The 25,402-nt window shown below is 53.7% G+C and overlaps 12 protein-coding genes across 12 annotated transcripts; 8 read left to right on the top strand and 4 right to left on the bottom strand.

The window, feature by feature from the left end:
* Positions 1-245: 245 nt before the first annotated feature.
* Positions 246-1,997, top strand: MAA_04223 (IdgA domain protein; the record flags this gene model as incomplete). The annotated part of the gene is made up of 1 exon (XM_007822221.1): positions 246-1,997. One exon carries the CDS (start codon positions 246-248, stop codon positions 1,995-1,997), a length of 1,752 nt encoding a protein of 583 aa, XP_007820412.1.
* A 351-nt stretch (positions 1,998-2,348) lies between these two features.
* Positions 2,349-3,167, bottom strand: MAA_04224 (DNA replication complex GINS protein sld5; the record flags this gene model as incomplete). The annotated part of the gene is made up of 3 exons (XM_007822222.1): positions 2,349-2,708; positions 2,803-2,950; positions 3,043-3,167. The coding sequence occupies 3 exons, from the start codon at positions 3,165-3,167 to the stop codon at positions 2,349-2,351; spliced, it is 633 nt and encodes a 210-aa protein (XP_007820413.1).
* A 635-nt stretch (positions 3,168-3,802) lies between these two features.
* MAA_04225 (Alpha-hydroxy acid dehydrogenase, FMN-dependent) lies at positions 3,803-5,152 on the top strand (the record flags this gene model as incomplete). The annotated part of the gene is made up of 2 exons (XM_007822223.1): positions 3,803-4,100; positions 4,215-5,152. 2 exons carry the CDS (start codon positions 3,803-3,805, stop codon positions 5,150-5,152), a joined length of 1,236 nt encoding a protein of 411 aa, XP_007820414.1.
* Positions 5,153-5,372: 220 nt separating this feature from the next.
* On the bottom strand, positions 5,373-6,143 carry MAA_04226 (FAR-17a/AIG1-like protein; the record flags this gene model as incomplete). Its single annotated transcript, XM_007822224.1, has 2 exons — positions 5,373-5,547; positions 5,614-6,143. 2 exons carry the CDS (start codon positions 6,141-6,143, stop codon positions 5,373-5,375), a joined length of 705 nt encoding a protein of 234 aa, XP_007820415.1.
* A 642-nt stretch (positions 6,144-6,785) lies between these two features.
* On the top strand, positions 6,786-8,790 carry MAA_04227 (cyclophilin-type peptidyl-prolyl cis-trans isomerase; the record flags this gene model as incomplete). The annotated part of the gene is made up of 3 exons (XM_007822225.1): positions 6,786-6,867; positions 6,923-8,583; positions 8,653-8,790. 3 exons carry the CDS (start codon positions 6,786-6,788, stop codon positions 8,788-8,790), a joined length of 1,881 nt encoding a protein of 626 aa, XP_007820416.1.
* A 1,012-nt stretch (positions 8,791-9,802) lies between these two features.
* MAA_11221 (uncharacterized protein) lies at positions 9,803-12,344 on the top strand (the record flags this gene model as incomplete). The annotated part of the gene is made up of 3 exons (XM_011413201.1): positions 9,803-10,737; positions 11,246-12,182; positions 12,285-12,344. 3 exons carry the CDS (start codon positions 9,803-9,805, stop codon positions 12,342-12,344), a joined length of 1,932 nt encoding a protein of 643 aa, XP_011411503.1.
* A 1,255-nt stretch (positions 12,345-13,599) lies between these two features.
* Positions 13,600-14,978, top strand: MAA_04228 (phospho-2-dehydro-3-deoxyheptonate aldolase; the record flags this gene model as incomplete). Its single annotated transcript, XM_007822226.1, has 4 exons — positions 13,600-13,605; positions 13,689-13,746; positions 13,809-14,711; positions 14,818-14,978. The coding sequence occupies 4 exons, from the start codon at positions 13,600-13,602 to the stop codon at positions 14,976-14,978; spliced, it is 1,128 nt and encodes a 375-aa protein (XP_007820417.1).
* Positions 14,979-15,331: 353 nt separating this feature from the next.
* MAA_04229 (proline rich protein 5MeD) lies at positions 15,332-16,846 on the bottom strand (the record flags this gene model as incomplete). Its single annotated transcript, XM_007822227.1, has 1 exon — positions 15,332-16,846. One exon carries the CDS (start codon positions 16,844-16,846, stop codon positions 15,332-15,334), a length of 1,515 nt encoding a protein of 504 aa, XP_007820418.1.
* Positions 16,847-18,079: 1,233 nt separating this feature from the next.
* On the top strand, positions 18,080-19,241 carry MAA_04230 (zinc finger domain-containing protein; the record flags this gene model as incomplete). Its single annotated transcript, XM_007822228.1, has 2 exons — positions 18,080-18,596; positions 18,661-19,241. The coding sequence occupies 2 exons, from the start codon at positions 18,080-18,082 to the stop codon at positions 19,239-19,241; spliced, it is 1,098 nt and encodes a 365-aa protein (XP_007820419.1).
* An 834-nt stretch (positions 19,242-20,075) lies between these two features.
* MAA_04232 (cytosolic Fe-S cluster assembly factor NAR1) lies at positions 20,076-21,907 on the top strand (the record flags this gene model as incomplete). The annotated part of the gene is made up of 2 exons (XM_007822230.2): positions 20,076-20,225; positions 20,261-21,907. 2 exons carry the CDS (start codon positions 20,076-20,078, stop codon positions 21,905-21,907), a joined length of 1,797 nt encoding a protein of 598 aa, XP_007820421.2.
* Positions 21,908-22,001: 94 nt separating this feature from the next.
* Positions 22,002-22,958, bottom strand: MAA_04233 (uncharacterized protein; the record flags this gene model as incomplete). The annotated part of the gene is made up of 1 exon (XM_007822231.1): positions 22,002-22,958. The coding sequence occupies one exon, from the start codon at positions 22,956-22,958 to the stop codon at positions 22,002-22,004; it is 957 nt and encodes a 318-aa protein (XP_007820422.1).
* A 701-nt stretch (positions 22,959-23,659) lies between these two features.
* On the top strand, positions 23,660-24,044 carry MAA_11220 (Protein kinase-like protein; the record flags this gene model as incomplete). The annotated part of the gene is made up of 2 exons (XM_011413200.1): positions 23,660-23,801; positions 23,917-24,044. 2 exons carry the CDS (start codon positions 23,660-23,662, stop codon positions 24,042-24,044), a joined length of 270 nt encoding a protein of 89 aa, XP_011411502.1.
* Between the last annotated feature and the right edge of the window lie 1,358 nt (positions 24,045-25,402).

Below are 25,402 nucleotides of genomic sequence, written 5' to 3'. Positions count from 1 at the left end.
ATACTCCTAAAAGGTCCTTACTCCCCTCTTGTTTGGAAACATTCTCACACTCAGGGACGATGATACAATCAGCCTTGCGACTTTACCGAACTCCTATTGGTGAATGGGTTTCTCGGCCCATAAATATGAGGGGTCCGTCTGCAAGGCTGACGTTGGCATCCAAAAAAAAAAATTCCACCACCTCGAAATCTTGCCAACGCCGATAACCACCTTTTCGCCCGCCGCCCATTTACATCATTGTAAAAATGGCGAATAAACTGGATAATTGGGATTTCGACGAAGAGAGTTCCGAAAGCGAGCTCTCTTCAGACGCTGAGACTGGTAATCCGCCCAATGCCAACAAAAGAGCTGGTATTTTCGAAAAGGACTCCGACGAAGAGGAGCTCGAGCGATTGGTTCTTGGAAACAAGGCTGGGTTTAAAGAAAACCTTTTCAAACATGGAATTCTTAACGAGGACGATGATGGGAATGGCGACATTAAAATGGGCGATACCGATACTGGCGGCCTAGAAGAAGTAGATGATGCCGACTTGTTCGTACTGGATACCGGCGCAGGGAGGGCGTCAGTGCCGTTGGCAAATGCCCCAAAGGTCGAAGAGGGCGATAGACCGGCGTGGGAGGATAGCGACGACGACCGATTAGTTATTTCCTTGGCTGGTGCGAACAGGCTGCGGAAATTGCGAATGACTGAGGCGGATGATCTTGTCAGTGGTTCGGAATACTCGAGGCGGCTACGCCAACAATTCCTGCGATTAAACCCTGCACCGGCCTGGGCCAAACAGAACGCCGGACGGCCGGCGTCCAAGAGACGGCGACGCTCATCAGCAGCGTCAAATTCGACCAGCGACTCTGACGGAGACTCAGACTCGGAATCGTCCGCGCAGCCTTTAGAGGAGTTCCTGCGAGACGTCAAACAGCTAGCCGGACTGGGGGCCTCCAAGAAGCGCAGGCTGCGGCCAGAAGTCCTCGACATCCAGAGGACAAGAGACATTTCAGACAAGCACAGGGCCCCAGTCGAGTGTCTCTCCTTCCACCCCGAATACCCCGTCCTGCTGTCCGCCAGCAGAGCATCAATCTTATACCTGCACCACATCGCGCCCGATGCCCAGCCGACGCCAAACCCGCAGCTCACATCTGTCCAGGTTAAGCAAGTGGACGTGCGAAGAGCGGAGTTTCTGTACCCGCAAGGCGACAAGATCTTCTTTGGTGGCCGTAGAAGATACTTTCACCAGTGGGACCTACCGTCCGGTATTGTGCAGAAGACGACGCAAATCACCGGACATGGCTTGGAGCACAAGACCATGGAGAAGTTCAAGCTGAGCCCTTGCGGGCGATACATGGCCATTGTCGCATCGACAAAAAAGGGCGGTGGCGTGATCAACGTCCTCAGCGTAGCCTCCACGCAGTGGATTGCCGCCGCCAGACTATCCAGCCGACACGGCATTGCTGATTTCGCGTGGTGGAGTACCGGGGACGGCATGACGATTCTCGGTCGAGACGGCCAAGTCGGCGAATACAGCATGGAGTCGAGGACCTTTGTCGGTATATGGCACGACGACGGCTGCATCGGCGGCATCGTCATCAGTCTCGGTGGGCACGGCGGACCCCCAGCCCTCGGGGAGGACCGCTGGGTGGCCGTCGGATCGAACAGCGGCATCGCGAATATTTACGACAGAAGCGTGCTGATAGCTTCGCAAGGGGACGACGAGCTCGTCGTCAAGGAACGGCCCACGCCGACCAGAACCTTTGAGCAGCTCATCACGCCCATCACCGTGTTGGCATTCTCGCCGGACGGCCAGCTGCTCGCGTTTGGTAGTCGGGAGAAGAAGGACGCCCTGCGGCTGGTGCACCTTCCTAGCTGCACTGTATATCGAAATTGGCCGACGGAGCAGACGCCGCTGGGTAGAATCACTTGTGTGGCGTTTGGGAGGGAGAGCGACGTGTTGGCTGTGGGTAATGACTCTGGGAAAATTAGATTATGGCACATTCGGAGTTAGGGCTGAATTGCATGAGTGTATTTGTATTTATGTGTCGTTGAGATATCTGGCTTCCCGGCCATCTATCACGTTTTCATGCCGTATCCTAAACTCGTCAAAATGCCCGTTTGTCGTCCATGGGAATTGGTCTCCGTGCCGTCTTGCGCCGGCTGTCTATTTGCTAGCATCCCTCGTATGCGGCAGCATGCCCCCCTCATCTTGGGCCTGATTTGGCCGTGCCGCTTGCCCCTGAAGCAAGCAATACCTCCCGTTCTTTCGCAGAGTAGCTTCTTCCAAACTAGCCTAGACTGGATTTCGAGTACCTCTTCATTTTCATGTTTTGTCCCTGCGTCTTCCATTGCTCTTCGTCTCTCACACAAGCTCCGCATCCCCGTCCTGCACCAACGCCCTCGCGCTGGACCACCTCAGAATCAAGACATCACCCTCCTCCGCCGGCAGCGTGACGTCGGCATCCGTCCCGCTCCCGTGAACGTCGGCGCTCCTCAGCATGCGGATGAAGACGGCCGTGTCCAGATCCGGCGCATCAATCATGCTGATATTCCCCGCCGTGTCGTTCAAGTTCTGCAGCTGCTGTGGAAAACTGCCTAGAAAAGAGGACAGGTAGTGATTGTGCAGGAGGGCCTGGTGTCTCGTTGCGTAGGCCAGTTCCGTGGGGGATAGCCTGTCCCGGAGCTCTTGGGTAGAGAGGTAATGGAGGGTGTGCTTGTCAATCTATCATGTCGAGGGGTCAGCACGGTGTGTCCCTGACTGGTTCCAGGGAGGTGGCGAGTACCTTGGAGACTCGTACTCGCAGGTAACTTCTCACGAGGAATTTCCACCGCTCCAGCTCTGTTTGCAGTACAATGAGGGAAAAGTTGGCCTTGGGGTCCATGTCGCCCGTCATGTCTTCGACCTTTTCAATCTGCGCCTTGATGCGGTCGTTGACTCGTTCGAAGAGCCCGTCGGACGGCCAGCTGCTCTCTCCCTCGGTGTTAGGGGAGTACGATATCCAGACCAGTGTATGGGGAAGGCGTTTGCGCGACACCTTTGCCGCTGTTGGACTTACTCTAACAGCTCGGGCGCTGAGCGCTCTGCTACCCATCGACGCGTCAGGGCTTGTAGATCGCGTGTGCCGGAGGGGATGGAGTCGGTGGCGGGGTCGACTTCACGCAGGATGTCGTCGATATCCATGGTTGCTATGAGACTTGGGAGGGTTTAAGGGACATGTGGTCCGTGGGGTTTCTTCTTTCTTTTCGTCTTCTTTTCCCTTTAGAAACGAGTCGAGGTTGATGTGGTGTAGTTGAGCAATGCTGCCTTTTTCGATGGTGGGGGTGAATTGGAGTTCGTGGCGCGTGGAGGGGCAGGCAGTGGACGGGTTTGTCGGCGGATTGGTGGATGCTGGTTGGAGCTTTAAGTAGTTGCATGTGGTCTTTAGGAGCTGAAGACGAGAGTATTTGGAGCGGAAAGATGGTTTATACTTGAGTAGTTTTTACGCTGCTGTTTCGATTCTTGATGCGAATCCAACTTGCCTCTCTGGGTTGTCCAATTCGCCTGTGATTCGACCGTGCTGTCATGTGGGGGATGAACCAACATTGAAATGGCCCATGCAAGTGGACAGGGACGGAGTAGTAGCTGCAATTAATACCCCGGATTTGGCCCCTTCAAAGTCCGTTTGAGCCGAGGCTTACAACAGCTCAGCCTTGGATATAAACCCGTTTCGCCTCTCACGCCTACCCATGGGGCCATGGCACTCTGACATGCCGTGCAGCAAAAGCACATCTATTCTGCCAATATAGGTGCAAAAGCCCAAGCCCAGGACCGCCAAAATGTCTGGGAGCGACGATGATGAACGGGTTCCCTGCGCTCAGTACCTCAGGTCCATCCTCGAGAAAGGCCTCCTCCTAGGCAGCCCGCCCGTTGTGACCACCAATCCAAACAGCCTTGAGGAGCAAGCAAAGAAGGTCATGCCCAAGAAAGGATGGGACTATATCAAAGGCGGCGCAGGAGAGAGCTCGACAATGGATGCCGATAGACTGGCGTTTCGGCAGTGGAAGATTGTGCCCAGGGTGTTGACGCCCACCACGCCCCGGGATTTGAGCACGACTCTTTTTGGAGAGAAATACGGTACGCCAACTGACCGGTTCGCCCGTTCTACGAATCCAGTGGTTCCAATTTCCGCCCTGTGAATAATTGTAGCCAGGCACAGCGCCACAGGCCATGCTGACCGACTTGCTACAGACACGCCCGTTCTCATGGCCCCCATAGGCGTTCAGTCGTGGTATCACGATGACAAAGAAGTCGGAACCGCAACCGCCTGCGCCAACCTCCGCGTCCCCTTTACCCTCAGCACGGCGGCCTCCACAAACATCGAGGAGCTCGTGGAGAAGGTGCCTCGGGGCCCCAAGTGGTTCCAGCTCTACTGGCCGCTCGACGAAGAAATCACAGCGTCCATCCTCACGCGTGCCAAGGTCAGCGGCTTCAAGGTCCTCGTCGTCACCCTCGACACCTGGACGCTCGCGTGGCGGCCTTACGACCTGGACCCGGCCTCTGTCCCGTTCATTGTGGGAGAGGGCGACGACGTGGGCTTCAACGACCCCGTGTTCCGTCAAAAGTTTGCCCAGCGCACGGATGGTGAGACGCCCGAGGAGAGCAAGGTCCAGGCGGGCATGTACTGGTGCAGTGAGGTCTTCCCCGGCGTCAGCCGCAGCTGGGAGGACCTGAAGATCCTCAGGAGGTACTGGGACGGGCCGATTGTTTTGAAGGGCATCTTGAGCGTCGAGGACGCCAGGTTGGCCGTGGAGCATGGCATGGATGGGTTGATTGTCAGCACGCATGGTGGACGACAGCTGGATGGCGCCGTGGGAACCTTGGATGTTCTTCCAGATATTGCGGATGCCGTGGGTGACAAGATTACCGTCATGATTGACTCGGGGATACGGACAGGCGCAGACATTCTAAAGGCCGTTGCGCTGGGCGCAAAGGGGGTGTTTCTGGGACGGCCCGTGGTGTATGGGCTGGGTATTGATGGTGCTGCTGGTGCCGAGGCAGTTATTGCTGGTATTTTGGCGGATTTCGATCTGACTATGGGGTTTTGCGGGGCAAAGACTATCGCGGATATCAAGAGGTCGTTGTTGAAGAAGGTCTCGTATCCTGGGGATGTCAAGGCTAATTTGTGATGTTGTCAGTGATGCATATGTGCCTGTGAGTTAACATGTAAATAGCTAGATGTGTGCCGAGAGTGCAGATTACAGTTATTAATCTATTCAACTCATACGCAAGTGTTGATCTGCTAAATATGATGGCTACGCTGCACATCTGGGCCTGTTTGATACGGCCAACCGCAGCTGTAACCACCACATGTTTCCCTTCTGCTATTGATCCGCCAAAAAAAGCTCTTTACTGAACTTTTCTAAGGGGCTTGAGAGCTTCCCGCCGAGCTTGCTCATTGTCATTCACCACACCATAGAGCCAGCTCAAGAGGCTAGAGAAGGCCGTCACAAGACCAGCTGAAAACGTAAAGAGCAAAACCCGCTGGCCAGTGGTAAGCAGCTCGAACATGGGATACGGGTACCTTGAAATTTGGTCAGCAACGAATTTCTACAACAAATGCCACGGAGTACTGTCCAATGGCACCTACCATCCGTTTTTGCTAAAGCATATCTCAACCCAGTACCAGTACGAAAAGGCGAATACGGTGCTCACCGACATCATGCTGTAGCCCGAGATGGTCCATGGCGGACTGAACAGGATCAAGTCAAGAGTCAAAAGAACAGCAGGCGCCAAGTGGAAGCCAATGTTTACCCAGGTCGATAGCTCAAACCCAGGCGGGACAATTAGAGAAGTGTCGATTGCGCATATACCCCAGTACAAGGTGGACACGAGGACTTCGAGGGGAGTAGCGACGATTGATATGAGGTTCTTAAGGTCGAATAATGCCGTACTCCCCGTGACATCAGCAACAGCAGCCAGCGCAAAGACCGCAAGAGACAGTGTTAGACCAATGATGGTCAGGAATTGAAAGTACCATCCATGCGACTTGGCCAAGGGAGTGTCCCAGCTGAATAAGAACTGGAACGCCTTACCCAGAGCCGCAACCCCAGCCAGGTGCATGGCCAGGGAGATGGAAGGCGACGGAGATGGGAAACGCTGGAGATGGTGCCGAGCCATGGTCGTTTGGATCTAAAAAGAAGAAGAAGATACTAAATCAACCGAACAGGATACTACTGCAATAAATGAGGACAGGGTGCCGAGAACTTAGAAGTCTGGGGTAGCATTGGATGCGCGGATGCATCCCGAGGCCTTCAATCCCTGCGTTGTGACGAGCGGAACTGACCCGAATTACAGCACAACGAAAAAGGACAGAGACGACCCTGTAAGACAGTCAACATTCAAACCAGGGGCAAACAAGAGGTCCGTACATCTGGTTCTGGTGAAAATTACTCGGCACGTACTCCGTACATCAGCAATAATGCGAGTACATATGTAGCAGAGTTGGAACTTTGAAAATTTCTGGTTCCAGGTTGCGCCAAACTGGTCAACGGTCTGGTGCAACACAGTGCATGTGGTGACCCATGGTGGGGGGCCGTCACCTAAAAGAGCTGTTCTAAGCTCATCGGGCAAGTGCAAGCGCGACCTTGAATTTTGACCCTTGAGGCATGGTTACAATCGAGTGTAATCCTGGGAATGGCATAATCAACCCAGCATTGAACCCATCTGCACCGCAAACGCTCGTCACCGCCTACTGCTGACCTGATCTCGTCCCATTTGGGGTCCTACCGCTTTGCATTTGCAACCCTTTTCCAGGTAGAAATGCCTGATTCCGATGCGGGCGACGACGATAGTCGCTCGCAAAAACGCAGCCATGCAGACTTCGCTGAACAAGATGGAGCCGGTAAGACTCCTTGGTAGCCTCCAAAACTTCCTTCAAGTAGCTAACAAAAGTATAGATTCCTCGTCGGACGATGATATGGGGCCCCAGCTCCCATCCGAAGCACCCAAGAAGAAACGCCGCGTCCTGCCCTACGAGAAGCTCTACGTCTCCGCGCTACCAAAGTCAGCGCGGTATTCAAAGTCCTTAATGCACAAAGAGCAATTGCTCTTCGTCACATGGACGCCGCTGACTGAATTCCTCATTACATCCTCCATTGACGGCGTGGTCAAGTTCTGGAAGAAGATTGCCCAGGGCATCGAGTTTGTCAAGGAGTTCAAGGCACACAACGGCGAGATTAAAGCCGTATCCGTGAGCAAGGACGGTCGGAGCTTCGCAACCGCTGGTGTCGACGAGACGGTCAAAATTTTTGATGTCATCACATTTGACCTGCTGTCTATGCTGTCTTTGGACTACGTGCCAAAATACGTCTGTTGGGTTCATCAGAAGGGAGCATCGTTTCCACTGCTGGCAATTTCAGAGGAATCCAAGCCTTTAGTACACATTTATGACGGCCGCGGTGAGAGCGAGCAACCGATACATACCATCAAGGGCCTGCACCGAAGCCCGGTTCATATCATGGCGTTCAATGATTTCTACGACTGCGTTGTATCAGCGGACGAGAACGGCATGATTGAATACTGGCAACCTGGCGGAAATTACGAAAAGCCGGACAATGTGTTCCAATACAAAAGTTCGACCAATTTGTTCGATTTCAAGAAGGCTAAAGCGGTCCCAACTTGTCTAACAATGTCGCCAAATGGCAACAGCTTCGTCACCTTTTCATTCCCGGATCGAAAAATTCGCATATTCGACTTCAGCTCCGGCAAGCTACAGCGCACGTACGATGAGTCTCTGCAGGCTATTGAAGATATGCAGCAGACTGGTTCAACGTCCCAAAAACTAAACAGCGTCGAGTTCGGCAGGAGGCTCGCACAGGAACGAGAGGTGGACTCGCAACTGCTACGGCACAAATCAAACGTCATATTTGATGAATCGGGAAATTTCATTGTGTATGGATCTATGCTTGGAATCAAGGTCCTCAACACGTACACGAATCAGGTCATCAAAGTTTATGGCAAGGACGAGAACTTTCGTGCAGTCAACCTCGGCTTGTACCAGGGCCAGCCGCAGAAGAAGGGCATCGTTTCGGTCGAGATGGGCGCGTCGAGCAATCCCCTTCTACAAGAGGCGGAAGCCCGAGACCCGATGCTGGTTGCCACCGGGGTCGGAAAGGTTCGCTTCTACATGTTTACCAACGAAGAGGACGTACAAAAGGCCAGCAGAGACGTACACAATGAGCGACCAACCATGTTGGGGAACAAGAAGGAGGGCAATGCTAAGGCGACAGCGACAGGGAGTGGTGCAGTCCTCCATACCAATTACGGGGACATCCACATACGCCTCTTTCCCGAAGCGGCACCGAAAACGGTGGAAAATTTCGTCACCCACGCGAAGGACGGCTATTACAACAACACGATATTTCACCGAATAATCAAAAAATTTATGATCCAGGGGGGTGATCCGCTAGGCGACGGTACGGGTGGCGAAAGTATTTGGGGCAAGGAATTTGAGGATGAATTCAGCAGCCTGAAGCACGACAAGCCGTTTACTGTAAGCATGGCGAATGCCGGACCCAATACCAACGGAAGCCAGTTCTTCATCACCACGGAAAAGACGGTAAGTGGTCACACTACCCTCCACCCCTCCAGGCTAAGGCCCTTGTCGGTTTCAACTAACCATTGACAGCCCTGGCTGGATGGCAAGCATACCATCTTCGGACGAGCCACTCAAGGGTTCGATGTTATTCAGAACATCGAAAACGTCAGGACCTACAAAGAGAAACCCGAAGAGGACATCAAAATCCTCAATATTGATATCATGTAGAAGCAAATACTACGACGAAATTCTCACCCGTCTCATTTAGTCGTCGCGATGGCGCAGAACCTTTTGAACGCTGCCTGTGATATCCAAGACGCTTTCCCCAGTCTTTGATCTATCGAAAATCTTGAAGCCAAGGGTCAAACTAGATTAATTGATGGATCAAGCCAACTTTTAGGCCGTGCATACGGCTGACTGCGGGTCTCGCACATTTTTAGGTGCGGGCGCCCAACCTTTTCGATCGGTATTGCCTATTTTGACTTCCCAGCAAAGCTGAAGGTATTGCGTATATGAGTCTATACCTCCGTCTTTGGGCCGCGTTCCTATTGTGTTTAATCTATTTTCTTGGTTTGAAACTTGGCTGGCATGGATATCAGCTTTCGTCACCTCTCTTCTCCACGCCATCACACTAGGCCTGATTGTTTTCCTAGCCGCGATTGCCGTCACTGCACTCGGATACGTCAGCGCATGATCATCAGATTCTGCCACCCTCGTTGTGATATCTACCTCTGTTGTCCCAGTTGGAGCCAGCTCAACACCCATCTAGGCATGAAACGTACGTCAAGTCATGCCGCGCCAAAAAAAACCAGGAGCTCGCGAGCCCAAGCGAAGGAGCCGCAAAGGCTGTTGGTCAGTATCACACGTACCGTTGATATACACAAGGTATACACAATGACTGACTCAACCTTTCCCAGGCCTTGCAAGGGAAAAAAAATCAAATGCGGCGAGGAGCACCCCTATTGCAAGAAGTAAGTGTTGAAACAGGAACGCAAATTTTCCAAGTCTGCCGAGATCCAACTGTCCTGCCTCGAGAGGCCCTGGAACTCCCAGGTGGACGCATCTGGTGCTACACCAAGGCTGACTGTTCTGTTTTGCTTTTTAATCGAAAAGCTGTCTCAAAGTTGGCGATGTCTGCGATTACAGCGTCCGGCTGAACTGGTCCGGCCGGCACACCAAAAGCCAATTCGTTGGAGAAAACAGCTGCGGCAACCCCTGGCCAGAGGGCAAGCTGGACCAAATGTCCCATGAGTTGTCGGCCGAGAATCCCGAACTTCCAGATCATTTCATGATCTCTGGCCAGGAACTGGATGGCGCAGACTCTTACAAGGAGGGCAGAATTCAGCAACCCCTTGTCCCGACATCGGTGTTCAAAAACATGACAACAACCAATGATGCTGGAAAGCAAGAAAACTCATTTAATAACACTCTCATCTTTATTGATGAGTCCCAACAACACTTGAGTGGTGGTGCTGGGCCTTCGGAGGGCTATATTGCAAAGCGGCACCTCGGACACTCGCAAGGGGCTACGTCGGTAAGCTCTCCTTACAGAGGCTCGCTGATAAATTCACCTGCAGTCGGCGCTGCAGGACACAAGAAAACCAAGTCTTTTACCGAGTTTACAGAACTAGACATCGGGAAGTCGCAATTAATGCCTTGTCCGAGCTATACACAGAAAAGCACGTCGGCGACGTGGCCCTCGTACCCCAATGTACTTGACAGTCCGCTTACTCCTACACTTTCATCATACAGTGATGACATTACAAGTCGCTCAAACTGGACTGAATTTCCCTCTCTTGGGTCTCCTGATTCCTGGGGGTCTGGTAAGGGTTTCTCTGAAAATTCACCACCACAGTCTGGGCATCTATCGGAGGAGCCAGGAGCGTATGGTCTTCAGGAGACTCTAAGCAACTCAGATGTATATCCTTGCGGAAATGGTGCATTTTATGGTTATGATTCAGGGGCGGCAGATGAAGACCTGCTGAAGAATGACGATGCCATTACCGTAGTCCTGCTTCCCTCCACAGCGTACAATTCCGCAAGCGGAGTCGTAGACTTTGGAGAAGAGGCCATGCCTTGGCAAATTCGAGACAGGATGAGTGGCCTAAATCAATACTACTATAAGAACGTGGTTCCAGTAGTGATACCATGGGCTCTCGAGCCATTGCCAGACATGTAAGGCAATGTCACAATCTCACTCTCCCCTCAGATGCTACCCTGGAAAAGGAAATATTAATCGAGTTGCATAAACAGGTTGAAACGAAACAAGATGAACCTGCTGGTGCGTACTTGGAGGAGATATCATATCAAGCCCTCCCCTCCCAATGGATAAGTCACCAACTAACATTTTTTGGACATTGCAGTACTTTGTAAGATGGCCAGGCCCTTGCATTATGTCGTGCAACACTAACCATGCATGCCAATAGCACCACTTTCTGAACCACACCTCCCACGGTATGATGTATTTTATGCCGTCCATTGTGTTACCCTCCTAATGCGGCTGATGTACGGAGTAGTCTTGGTACCATACCATGATGACAATACAAACCCTTTGCGGACACAACTTGTGGTTATGGCTCTCAAAAGTGAGCCTTTGATGAGTCTTATCCTTGCATATTCTGGTATGACTTCCTTATCTTCTCGTCTCAACCCCCCACACGCACAGGTACATAGACTGATTTAGTGAAGCTGCGCATCGGTCGCAACTCTTGGAAACGGGCTTGCCTCAAATGCGAATGGCAGAGTGGGCTCAGTCTGTTTTTCCGGCTCTTAGAGAGTCGTTGCTCGGTGCATCTTCTTCGATGCCCAATGTCACACTGGCCATGGCGGTCATGCTCATTGCCCTGGAAATCATGTCTCCCGGTGCATTCGGCCGGGGCGTTTCGTGGCGCGAGCATGTTGCCCATGCGAGAGGTCTCCTTGCCAAATGTCTGGACCACGGCCCCCAAGACACGATGGTGGAGGGGATGTGGTTTATCCAGAGTTGGTTGGGTTACATAGACGTCATGGGCGGTCTTATGGCAGGGCCGCTTTTGGATATGACTTGTAAGTCACAGGTCTACTTCCCACCGTCTGAGACTCGTAGATGTGCCAATGACTTGGACGAGATTGATTGCATGATGGGGATATCGGTGAAATGCGCGCGCTTGCTTGGTCAAGTGGCAGAGTTGGCCAAGCAATGTCAAGGCGAACGATTCAGACTGGACGGCCAACTGTTGCAGGGCTGGTGTCCTCAGCCGACCATGGTGGAACAAGCACTGTTGCTGGAAAAGCACCTGATGGAGAGTCTGAGGCAATCTTCAAGACCTTGTCCGCATGTGAGGGCCGGCAGTATTCACATGAGGGACTTGGCGGAAATGGCCGGTGTGAACGAGGCCTTCCACTGGGCTGGTATGATACATTTGCACCGCAGAGTCCTCGGAAAGGCAACGGACCACCCGGACGTACAAGGAAGTGTGCGGAGGATTATGCAGTGTCTCGAGCAGATTGGAACTCGAGGGGTGGCCAAGACGCGCTATCTATTCCCGATATTCACGGCAGGCTGCGAGGCCCTCACGGAGCGTCAGCAGACGAAACTCCTGGGCCGGTTAACCAATGCGGAGAAGAGCGGCATGAAACAGGTACGTGAGATATTCTTTGGGGTTTTGTTCCGGGGAGTCGAAGACGTTATTGACCAAGAGGGGGTGGCGCTGTAGGTACACTCTACTCGACTCTTGCTTCAGCAAGTCTGGACGACCGGCAAGGCGTGGGAAGAGCTCATTTGCAACGAATTTGTCGCATGAAGTCGTTTTACATTGTATATGCATGCTTGGCACGATAGAATACGAACTAGAATGGACACTCTGTAGCGCAACGCACATGGCACAACTGTACATGGTTTCTCCGCTTCTCGTTCCCTCTTTTTTTTTTGTTGATCCTTATTCTATGGACCATCTTTCTCGTCACGCTGGAACCCTGCATGAATACGGCGAGGGCATGTATGGGATGAGTTTGTTGTGTGATTGGGCTCGTTGTTCTCACATGATGGCTGTTTAAGTTTGACACAACAGATGACGGAGGCACCACTTCGTCCCCCTGCCAGGTCATCTGTCTCCTGAGAGATCGATCTCGGCTGACGGATCTTGCCATGTCATCCAAGGGCGTGAATGGTCCAGACACGTCAATTTTTTGGCCACACTCCCCCAGCTTACTGGCGGTCAAAACACACGACGAGTTGAGAGCGAACTCGCACATGTGCACTGACTGGTTCGAGATGACGGGCCGCCAGGTGGACCAGCAAGGGTTGCAATGACGCAAGTTTTGGTGGATGTCGTTGGATTAAGTAAGATGTTAAGATTGTTGTCAAAACCAGCACATACCTCAATGTATGCATGTTTAGGCTTGGGCTCCGTGTTGCGGCGCCGAGAGGAGAGAAGCAACAAGTACATGTACTTGGGCCACTCGGGCCAATAGCAGCGAGGCAATTGACCACCCGTCGCCTCTGGAGCCACCAATATCACCTTATGCACAGCTTACTTAAGTACTTAACTACTTAAGTACTGCACCAGACTGAACTGTATGTGCATGTATGTACTCCGTACTCGGTGCCTCTCATCTCATGACGGACATCGGAGCAAGTAAGCATGGGATGCCGTGATCAATGATGGGTCAAAGGCGCTCACTTGCATGTAAGCATGCATGTGTCAATCGTATGTAGTTCATTTGACTCGGTGCATCTCCTAGTCGCATCGCTGAATGGGCCACCTGGCCCGTTGCATGGATCTGGGAGCCTCTGTGCGACTCATCTTGGCCTCGAGCTGTCGCCGACGCCGGCCATCCTTTGGGTGCTTGTGAGTGTGACGGCGGCCCAAAATTTATTTTTTTTTATTTTGGGACACGCCATTTCTCGCAGGTCTACATCTGCACATCACACCTCTCTTGCCATCGCACAACGCAGTTTCTTCGGTCGATTTATACAGTTCGGCTGGCCCAATTGTACTCTCTCTTCAAACCCTCAGTTCTTTCGCTTCCTCTATACATCCCTTGTGTTGTTCCACAATGTCGGTAAGTTGACGCTTGCGCTGCCCCTCCTTGGCACCTTCTTGTTGTACATATGGCGGGGTGACTCATGAATGACATGTGTCCAGCAGTTCTACATTGAAAACAAAAATGTTGGCAACAAGGCCGACTCTGAAGATTGGAGAAGTACGCGCTCCTAGTCCCTTGTTCTTTTGCCCTGTTGCTGACTGACTGACTCTGTCCGCCAGTTCGAGGCTACAACCCTCTCACGCCGCCCGACCTGCTGCAGCACGAAATCCCCCAGACCACGGCTTCCAAAAGGACCGTTATCGAATCAAGAGATGAAGTCGCCGCCGTGGTAAACGACACGGACGAGCGAAAACGTCTGCTCGTCGTCGTCGGCCCCTGCTCCATCCACGACCCCGAAGCCGCCCTCGCCTACTGCGACCTCCTGCTGCAGGCTCGCGAGAAGCACAAGGACGAGCTCCTCATCGTCATGCGCTCGTACCTCGAGAAGCCCCGCACCACTGTTGGCTGGAAGGGCCTCATCAACGACCCCGACATCGACGGCAGCTTCAAGATCAACAAGGGCTTGCGCCTGGCCCGCCAGCTCTTCGTCGACCTGACCGCCAAGGGCATGCCCATTGCCAGTGAGATGCTGGATACCATCTCCCCCCAGTTCCTGGCCGACTTGCTCTCTGTTGGTGCTATTGGCGCCCGGACCACCGAGAGCCAGCTTCATCGCGAGCTGGCCAGCGGCCTGAGCTTCCCCGTGGGATTCAAGAACGGCACCGACGGCTCGCTGGGCGTTGCTATTGACGCCATTGGCGCCGTCAGGCACCCTCACCACTTCCTGTCCGTCACCAAGCCCGGTGTTGTTGCCATTGTCGGCACCACTGGAAACGAGGACTGCTTTGTTATCCTGCGAGGCGGCACTCGGGGGACCAACTACGACGCTGCTAGCATTGCCGAGGCCAAAGCTGCCCTGGAGAAGAAGGGCGTTTCTCCGAGACTCATGGTTGACTGCAGCCATGGCAACTCGCTCAAGGATCATAGGAACCAGCCCAAGGTTGCTGCCAATATTGCTGAGCAAATCTCCAAGGGGGAGACTGGTATCATGGGTGTCATGATTGAGAGTAATCACAACGAGGGTACGTCTCTGCTTGGTGATTATTTTATTTTTTGGTTGTGTCTCTTCGTTTGCAATAGAAGGAAGAAACAAAAAAGGGAGCATGGCACTAACATGTTGACAAAAAGGCAACCAAAAAGTCCCCGCCGAGGGCAAGTCGGCCCTCAAGTACGGCGTCAGCATCACCGACGCCTGCATCAACTGGCAAGATACCGAGTCTGTCCTCGACGTGCTCGCCGACGCTGTTAAGCAAAGGCGCCAGGTTCTTGGGACCAACGGACACGCTTAGATACCCCAAAGCAAGCGAAAAAGTTTCATGTCGTGTGTTTTTTTAATCTTTCCCCAAAAAGCGCCTTACAGCAAGAAAATACATCTTGTTCTTTCCCCTCTGACCAAAACACATCTCTCTTGTTTTTGTTTTTTTCATTGGACGAAGGATTTGTTGACGCACATGGAAGAGGCTTGGAGTTGGAAGCGGTGGATTTTAGTTTTAAATATGCAAAACTTAACGAGGATTAGATGAAAGTCTCAATCATGACATATCTGGAAAGCCTTTGCCCAAGAAAACTCGCAGTCTCCATCAAAATTGTCCCGTTCTCTCTCTCTCTCTCTCTCTCCAATCACAGCCCCATCCCATCCCAATCAAACCGCGACATCCGGCCTCGAAGCACACCTACAGCCGTCGCTGAAAGCCGCCCTGGGCACCCGCACCTTGACCTTCCTCGTGCCCTCAGGGTCGTCGAGCGGGATCCTCAAGACGACCCCGCTCAGGTTATGCGAGGCGTACAGGACGCCGTCGCTCGTGGCGACGACGGCGCCAAACACGCCGCCCTGGATGCCGAAGCTCGGCAAGTCCTTGTGCCTCACCTCCCACCGGTGCGAGGCCAGATCCCACCTCACCAGGTAGACGAGGCCGAGGTCGCCCACGGCCACGCTGTGCAGGTACCCCGGCGCGGCGGGCGTGAAGGCCCAGTCCCCGGCGGCCAGGTTCCCCGGCAGGGCGCTCGAGTCGGACGTGCCCCTGGCCACGACCTGCCCGTACCGCGCGGACCCGGGCTTCAGGTCGACCCGGGCCCAGGCCCTGCCGCCCGCGGTGTAGTAGAGCTGGCCGTTGCTGTCGACGTCGCCTGCGTTGGCGGCCATGTCGCCCTCGGCCACGCGCTGCAGGGCGCCGTCGTGCCCGACCCGGACGACCGTCTTGTTCTGGAGCCCGTAGATGAAGTTGTCGAGGGGGTTGAAGCCTATGGCGCTGACTCGGGCGGAGGAGCCGCCGACGCTGGAGGACAGGGTTTTTCTCTCGCCCGTCTGGAGGTTGACGCTGAGGAGGAGGCGGTCCTGGATGAAGAAGGCGTCTGCGGAGCAGTTGAAGGGGACTAGTGTGGATAGAGGGGATTGGAGGCCCGTGGTCGATGATGATGATGATGATGATGAGGATGTGCTGGCGGCTGCTGTTGTGGTGTCTGTGGCTTCTGCTGTGGTGGTGCCTGAAGTTGCGGCTTCAGTCGAAGTAGTTGTGTCAGCTGAAGTGGTGAAATCAGTTGTTGAAGCCGTGTAAGTTGGGATGGTGATGTCGCTCGAGGCCGTGACACCAGTTAAAGTAGTGTTGGTCGAGATGGTCACGCCAGTCGAGGTGGTGGCACCAGTTGAGCCACTGACATCAGTTGAAGCATCAGTCAGAGTTGTGGGAGCGGCTGTGGTGTCGGCCGAAGTGGTCTCAGTCGACGTAGTGATGTCAGTAGACGTAGTGATATCAGTCGACGTAGTGATATCAGCCGACGTGGTGATATCAGTCGGGGCTGCCGTGTCGGTAGAGGTGGTATCAATCGAAGCCGTGGTATCGGATGAAGTCGCTGTAGTAGCTGAGGTTCCGGTAGAAGTAAAGTCAGATGTCGTAGCCGTAGTCCTGAGGGTGGTGGATGCAGATGGCGAGCAGTCCAGAGTGGTGGTTATAGTTGCTGTTGCGGTGGCTGTGGCTGAAGATGTAGCCGTAGACGTGATGGTATATACCAGTGTTCTGGTGACAGTGCGCGGCCGATGACATCCCAAGAGTCTGCAAAGATCAAAGTTATCTTCTTTGGCGTCTTCTCGGGGTTGCAAATCAAGCGGGTTAGCAAACGTGAGGCCCGTCAGGGCGACAAGTACGAAGATGGTGATCATGGTGTTTTGGAAGAAGGAAGAAGTGATTTGGTTTCCGTTGCCCTCCAAATTTGGATTTTTCGAGTGGGATAAAGGAATTGATTTATACGTCATCTTAACTGTAGCTATTCCTATCAGTTCCTATCAACCTGATATGTCGGTATGCTGACCTCGTACAGGTCGGCGAGAGTCTAGCTGTTCGTCCAATTATAAGGCGGCAATGCCGATAACACAATGGACATGGAAACCATTCTTAAACCTTTGTTGCCATTCTCGTTTGAGACCATTTCGGATTGGAGGCGATTTTTGGGAAACCTATCCCCAAATACAGAGTGAGACTGTGACATCAGCAAAGAGTTTCGGAAACCTTGTTGTCTCGAAAAGGTAGCATTCGTCCGATAGGATTCAATATGGGAAGCATCTCGAGCCCTTTGGGATAATTATGTTCGAGGGTCTCGTAGAGAGGCGTTTCGATATATGGCGGGCAAAAGACTTGGTGCGTATACAGTCATTTACTTACATTACAACACGTACTGCCGCTTGAAGAGGCGGAACACTGCAGGCTTTTGCCGGCTCTCCCCAACTTGGTGTAGGTACATGGTTATCACTGTAATTTTCTCGTTTACACGATTTCACATGTTCATTTATCGAGCCTCGAACCAGAGTCTAAGAGTAAACCTACCATCAGCCGTGCAACGCAAACAAGCGTTACCTATGCTCTAGCACAACCAAGTGGTTTTTGTGAAACGGTCTACAACGACGAATTTTCTCGGATCAGTTTTACCAGTCCTTCCATGAGAGACCCGACGGATGCTTCGCAAACTGAACGGATGTTTGACATGTTTGTGATCGGCTTGGGAGTTGGATTCTTGGCCGACTTGCATTGGTTAGCTCGAGTGCGAAGAGCGAGTCTCTGACGGGTTTCACACTGTATGCTCCATCTGCCGCCAGGGCCGCCAGGGCCGCCAGACGGCCACGGAGGACAAAAAGCTCGTGCATGCGCATCCACACCGTGTGTCGCCTTGTTCCCCTTGGCAGCCAATTTTCGGCTACGACGAGCTTCGTCTGGTCGCTTCCCATCCCATCAGCCTCGTGGCCACATCTCTCAATTATCTCAATCCTTCGCAGTCACCCCAACAACTGCGCGGCTCCCACCGACGACGTCCACTGCAATCCACCCTCGTCAAACACCCTCGAATCCCTCGTTACACCTTGTCCTGAGCTGTCGCGAGGTCCATTCGCGACGCGCAGGCCATGGCACGACGATACTCGCCCCCCGACTCGCCTCTTTCATCAATGGGGTCCGGTTCCGAGGCCTATGAGGAGGATGGCCATGAAGAAGACGAGGCCTCCCTCCGCCCGTCCAAGCGACAAAGAGTCGACGCGCAATCCACCACGTCGTCTGCCGTTGTGCCAGAAGTCGAACACGACGCCGTGCCGGTTCCGGATACCCTCGAGGGCATGTCGGATGTATCCTCGGACACTTCAGGCGATATCCCCAGCTCACCCGTGAATGCACGACTCGAGGAAGACGACTTCCAGGACCAGGTGACTGTCTGCGACTGGGATGGCTGCCCCGCCGGCGACCAAGGCGACATGGACAAGTTGGTCGAGCACATCCACAACTCGCACATTGAGAATCGCCAGAAGAAGTACACGTGCGAATGGAAGACGTGCAGCAGGAAGGGCCTTCCCCATGCCAGCGGGTATGCCCTTAAGGCGCACATGCGCAGCCACACCCGGGAAAAGCCCTTCTATTGCTACTTGCCTGGTAGGACAGAATACACGCTGCTCCCACATTTGGAGAGGTTCAATGGCTAACATTGTGGTCCTAGAATGCGACCGCTCCTTCACCAGGTCCGACGCCCTGGCAAAGCACATGCGAACCGTCCACGAAACCGAGGCCCTGCGGCCTTCAGATCCGGTGCCAAAGTCTATGCAATCCGGCACTGCTGGCAAGTCAAACAAGCTCAAAATCATCATCAAAACGCCGCAGTCACACGGGGGTACGGGCGATGATGAAACAGGCGACGCCGTAAACGGGGACTCTGCCAACTCGGACTTCTTTACCGCCCTGCCCAGCGACCTGTTTTCGTCAGAGGAGCTCTCCTTCTCGGTGGACAAGCTGTATCGCAAATGCTACTGGGAGTCGAAATGGGCCGACGAGGTCGGCGAGGCGCTCAGGAAGGAATGCAAGGAGTGGGAAAAGGTATACTACAAGGAGTGGCTGGAGAAGGAAGTGCTGCTGTCACAGGTCATCAAGAGCGAGGTTGACTGGCACGACCGACGCAAGGCCATACTCGACGGCACCGCCGATGTTCAGGTCTCTGGCGTCGTGGGCTCCAAGGACAGCGAGAAAACCAACGGCAATGGCGTGGCCGTGCCCCCCAAGAAGGCCCAGGCTGCAGAGGCATAGGTTGCATCGGGATGGCACAACATTTGTTTCCCGTCCTAGTGTTTAATGGGATGGCATGGGCGCTTGACACGGAGAAGGTCGAAGGATGCATTAATTAGGACAGGAGTTGGGGAGTTGGGGGGGTTTGTGACTTTGGTATTGGTATGCCTTGGACGAGCGTTATTTCTCTTTTTTTTGATATCTTTTTTCAATGGGATATATTCAAGCACTTGCCGTAGCCTAAATGCGCCAAGTGCAAAGCGAGTGCCCGAGTTGAATCCATGCATAGGGAACCACGGCCGTGGATGAATATATTCTACGCAGTGACAACCACGCAGACACATGGCTACTAGCATCACATCACGTATACCGCAGTTATCCTCGGTTTGAAATATCCAGTCGCCAGCACCAAGTCGAACCAGCGGGCTGGTTGATTTTGCCGACCACCACGGCAGGAAAAAAAAAAGGTCCAGCCGCCGAGCAATCCCGTCCTCCGGCCGATGTCGCAAGCCGCCACAGCCAGCACTGAGAAGACCTTACATGTATTAGTTGGCGGGGTCTCAGCGCCGCCCGCACGTCCATTTCCAATCCCCGACTTTTTATTGCCCGACACTGCACCGACTGACATGATTACATGCGCAGAGTTGGTAGCAAATCCCGTTTGCCACTCGAGCTATTTTTCGTTTCTTAAACGATACCTCGAATCCGTCTACATTTTTTTTGTCCTTTTCCATTTCTTAGGCTTCCTTTTTCTTCTTCTCTTTTCAGGAGATACTAATAAATTCACTCTCTCAAATCGCAAACTCGCCACCCTTTTTTCTTCTCAACAACTCCCCACATGACGCCGACGCAAACATGAGCGCCATTCTCTCAGTCGACGACCTAAACGACTTTATTTCCCCGGGCGTAGCGTGCATAAAGCCCATCGAGACGCTGCCGGCGGCTCCTCCGCCGCAAGGGCAAGCGCAGGGGCAGGAGCAGGATCGGGCGCTCCTCGAGACCGAGGTCATTCTCGACGGGCAACACCCGCCGGGCACCAGCCGCGGGTCGGCGGCGGCGGCGTCGACGCTGCTTCCGCCGCGCAGATATCGCTGACGGACTGTCTCGCGTGCTCGGGGTGCGTCACGTCCGCGGAGGCGGTGCTCGTCAGCCTACAGAGCCACGCCGAGGTCCTGTCGACGCTGGACTCGGCCCCGGGGTTGAGCATCGTCGACGACGGTGCCGAGGGAGGCGGGCTCAGGGTGCAAGGGCTGGAGAATGAGCATGCCAGGCTGTTCGTGGCGAGCGTGAGCCCGCAGACGAGGGCGAACCTGGCGGCCGCCTGCGGCAAGGGCGTGTCCGAGGCACAGGCAGGACGCATGCTGGACAGGCTGCTGCGGAGCGAACGCTGGGGGTTGGCGGGCGGTGGGAGGTGGAGGAACGGGTTTACGTGGGTTGTTGATACCAACGTCGCCAGGGAGGCGGCCCTTGTCCTGGGCGCGGATGAGGTTCTCGGGCGCACGGCCAGGCCTGGGGGCAATGCGCCTGCGCAGCCGATACTGTCGTCTGTGTGTCCTGGGTGGGTGTGCTACGCGGAGAAGACGCATCCTCATGTCCTGCCGCACTTGTCGAGGGTCAAGTCCCCGCAGGCGCTGATGGGGACGATTCTCAAGACTACGCTGAGTAGGAAACTGGGCATCCCGCCGAGTAGGATATGGCACCTGGCGGTTATGCCGTGCTTCGATAAGAAACTCGAAGCCAGCCGGGAGGAGCTCACGGACGAGGTGTGGGCGGGATCAGGGCTTCCGGGACGAGGCGTAAGGGACGTGGATTGCGTCATCACAAGCAAGGAGGTTCTCATGCTTGCTGAATCAAGAGGGCTCAATTTCTTCGATATCCCGCGCGACAACGGCGGCGCCACCAGCTCTCTACTAGAACCTGCGGTGCCGTTTCCCGACGCACGACTACACAGCTTCTTATTCCCCGCCCGAGCGTCCCCAAGAGTCCCACGCATGGCAGGCTCCTCGGGCGGCCTCCTCTATCATGTCTTGCAGTGCAAAGCTGCACAAATACCTGGTGCTAAAATTCAAACGACGCGCGGTCGTAATGCGGATGTTGTAGAGTTTGCTGTGGCTGCCAATGGCGAGCCTGTGTTCAAAGCGGCACGCTACTATGGATTCAGAAATATTCAAAACTTGGTCCGGAGGCTGAAACCTGCTCGCCCGTCCCGAATGCCCGGCGGCAAACCATTTGGCAGCGCCCGACGACCGACGGGTAAGTCGGCGTCTCTCGAGTACAGCTACGTCGAGGTCATGGCGTGTCCAGGAGGTTGCACCAACGGTGGCGGCCAGCTCAAGGCTGATGATCTGGTGGCTCAGGGGAGCAAACAATATTCGGACAAACCGGGTCCTCAGGAACAAAAGGAGTGGCTGGCGGAAGTCGACGAGGCGTATTTTTCTGGTGAAGAGGTGGATGGTGCGGATACAGTAAATGGTAATGACGATGGTGTTCGGAGCAGCGAGGATGTGGTGGGTGGCATCTCTCGCTCGTATATACATGATACCCTGGCGTACTGGTGTGAGGTAACGGGCATTAGCATAGATAGACTTGCATTCACGACGTATCGCGAGGTCATAAGCGACGTCGGAAAGGGGACTGAAGCCGAAAAAGTGGTTCAGTTGGCTGGTAAAGTTGGCGGCGGGTGGTAGTCATCCTTGTCTCCCTCTCTTTCTGTAACGAAGAGAGAATCGAAAATATCAGGATGCTTTTGACTCTCTTTTTTTCGAAGACGTATGCCAAACATCAGCTCTCTTTCCCACCGCGACGTGCAAATCCAAATCCCCCTCGGCCAGTTCCGTCGGGTCCCCTCGGCATTCGAATAGCTGGCTGTGGCTGCGGTGCTTGAAATTGATACTGGTCATCCCTCAATGTCGTGCCTCTGCCTGATCCGCCGTCACTCTCCCCTCCTCCACGCCGCTGAGCCATCGCATCCGGTTTTGGAGAGAAGTTTGGGTCGTATAGCTCCCTACCTGATGAGGCTTGATTGTTGGCCCTCCTCATATCTGGCAGTCTCCCGCCGTCATTCGTAGTACCACCATTATTTCGCTGCCCTCCCCCTCCCCCTCGTCCACGACCCCTCCCAGAATGTCTACTTTCCCCCCGGGGCGGCGTCACCGTCCCCGGGGATGATCCCCTACTTGACGGGTTCGACTCCCCAAAAATCTTGGCCCGCGCCTCGTCGTACCGCCTCTGCTTCTCCTCCAGGTCACGCTTCTGCTTGGCCCGGATCTCCTCGGCGGTGGGCTGGGGCTGTTTTTGGTCCTTTTCGCCGTCGTCGTCGTCCATTGAGAGCTGGGACATGCCCGTTGTGGCATCACGTTTGGCAATCATGGGTTTGCGGCTAAGCACCTTGACTTGGGGCTTGAACGTGGACGTTAGGGGGACAGTGTTGCTGGCTTCGAGGTAGTGGAATGTCTGGGGAGTTGCGTCTCTGGATGGCAATGTTAGTCGGAGCAGGGGAAGAAGCGGCATGGCTAGGCTGGGGAAGGAGAGGGTGTTGCTACAGCAGACATACGCAGACTCCCACATCTTTCTATTCGCCTCTTCATGCAGCGTGATGCGCTCGGCTTTCGTCAAGGGCTGCGCGGCCTGGAGGGAAACACCGCCCTGCTGGTGGTTCTCGTCGTCTTCCACGGCCCCTCTGTCCGCCTGGGCTTCCCAATCGTCGTCCCAGGCATCTGGGATGCCGGACTTGTTCATTTTGAGCGGCGACTTCCTCGTCGTATGACACCCAGTTCGATTGAGTGGATGAGTGGATGAGTGGATGGGAATGGGGAGGTGCTGGCAGCAGCAACGATGGTGCATCCAGCAGAACAACCAGGCAGCGCCAATTCCCTCAGGACGGAAGCATCAAGGAGGACGGCAAAGAATGCTTTGCTTGCAAAAAGGCACAGCAGCCCGGTGGGGATGCAGACTTCGTCGTCGGAGGCATGAGAGGAGTATGGTGTCCACGGTTCCAAAAGTAGAGCCAAGCGAAACCGCGCTAATACTCCGTCGCTGGCCAGAGTCTTTGTGCCCTAGGATGTCTGGTGGTGGGCCGACTGGTACTTGCGGCCCAGTGCCATTTTTGGTGCAGCAACCAAGTTCCCGCGGGAAGTCATGTCTGGTCTGGTCGGAAAGACTCGACACTTGACCACAAACGACGCCGCGCAGTGGGGTCAACTTGAGAGGGTGAGAGGGGCCCTCTGCGTCGTGGGGGCCGGATCGGGTTTCCTTTTGAGATATTCTTGAGGCCTTGCATTTTTGAGCAGCGCAGGGACTGTGTCCAGATCCATCATCTGCGATTCCGTTTCGTGTACTCCGTACATCTCCAACAGCACACGATCCCATAGCTCAAGCTCGCCAACCGTCACACCAACTGTCCCCTTCCAGCCTCGACGAACTTGTCAGGCACGATTCCCATGGCTGGCGTGCCCGTGTCCTCCCAGTCCCAGCCTCAATATGAGGTTGCCGAACCAGTCACGCCCGTTGGGAACAGTTCCAGGAGAAAGGATGAATACGAAAAGGCCATGGCTAGATTGTCGGACCAGGCATTCCGCTCACGTTAGTCCCAGTCGTACTAGTCCATGAGTGTTGAGCTCGTCACATAAACCTGTGTCGAGGAATTATTACACGCCCACGGATGGAATTGGCCTTGCTGACTAGACTACATTTATAGAAAAGTATCCTGACCCCTTGGTAGTCCGCCAAGGTGTCGATCCACAGCTCTATCCGCAAGGGGTGACGCTGGACATGGAGAGGACATGGCTGGCGAGGATTAAGGCTGTCAAGGACCGAAGTGGCTAGAGAAGTTTCGCAGTTGTGTGTTTGATGGTGTCCTTGATTCATTTTGTTCATGCTTCATCTGCATGCTCCGCATACTCTCCTGCTCCGTGCAGCGATGATATTAGTGTAAGACTGTAACGAATAGCGAAACTGGACATGGATTTTCTTTGCCCCTTGGCCCCTGAGATATTCCTGGATTAAGTGAATGCGTAGATGGTATAATGCAAGGCATTTTGCTGTCCTACGCTGCGGTGCAACGTTGTTCAGCTCGCGGCACGAAATGCCGTTTAAAATAAAATAAAACAAAGCAAAAGAATTTTTAAGAATACAACACTTTGTACCGTGCTTCTTCTCCGGGTGAACCTTTACTCACTGGTTTCTCGTATTCCTTACCCCATGGATCGCTCATACATCTTCATATAAACGAAACTTATCCAGAAGTCGAATAGGAAGTCCGTCTCACATTGATACATCCAGCGAATCCGCGATCAAACTGCGCTGCATGATCACGCCAGCATCTGTAAAAGACTGCCGCCCACAACAGCTAAACTTCCATCCGAGTATTCCCAGGCATCCATCAGACGACATGGCCAACGGAAATATATCTCTGGGGGAGTAACTACGGAATATCGGATGGCCCTCAGCTGTTGAAGCCGCATAAGTAATAATAGTGTCTCCCGCCACCAATAAGAAGCCGGCCGTGTAGCTCAATGGCAGAGCGTCTGACTACGATCAAGAAGTATCGAGCGATACTTTGTGTGTGATCAGAAGGTCGCAGGTTCGACCCCTGTCTCGGTCAGTTCATCTCCCTGGATAATAGAGAGAAATCTGGGGAATGTGCAAGTGGTGTTATGCTCTCTTTTTTTTGTCATTAGGCATTCTCAGTCAAGGCACTATGTACTTCTCTTTTGCTTTATGCGCACTCTATTGATTCTTCAAATTACCTATCTATATATAAGCTACTTGTGCTCCTAAGCGGAGAGAATATTCTTGAGAGACAGCCGCCTTGATTGTATAGGGCTCAAGTATGTACTGGAAGTGTGATACTAGTGGAATCCTAGGAACGCAAAACTTTTTTTGCTTCGGGCGTAAGCGCTCCATATTTTCTCCGCTTATCTACTACCAGCCCCACGGGTATCGATTGTATCCGATACATATTTTACACTCGACACAACTTCATGACAGCCGCGTATGGTAAACACCGAACGACTTTTACAATAAGGCAGCACGTTTATAAGCTCTTCCTCTTTTCCAGTACAACAAAAACACTTTCACGAAGCCTCTAGTGCGTCCCTGATTTATTTTTCACAGCATCATAGAGATGGTACCCGACTTTCACTTGTACAACCTGTGCTAGCAGCATCTTCAAACTCGAGACG

The sequence above is a fragment of the Metarhizium robertsii genome (genome assembly GCF_000187425.2).
Source record: "Metarhizium robertsii ARSEF 23 chromosome Unknown MAA_Scf_5, whole genome shotgun sequence".
Classification (NCBI taxonomy): Eukaryota; Fungi; Ascomycota; class Sordariomycetes; order Hypocreales; family Clavicipitaceae; genus Metarhizium; species Metarhizium robertsii.
This window is presented reverse-complemented; position numbering and strand designations above follow the sequence as displayed.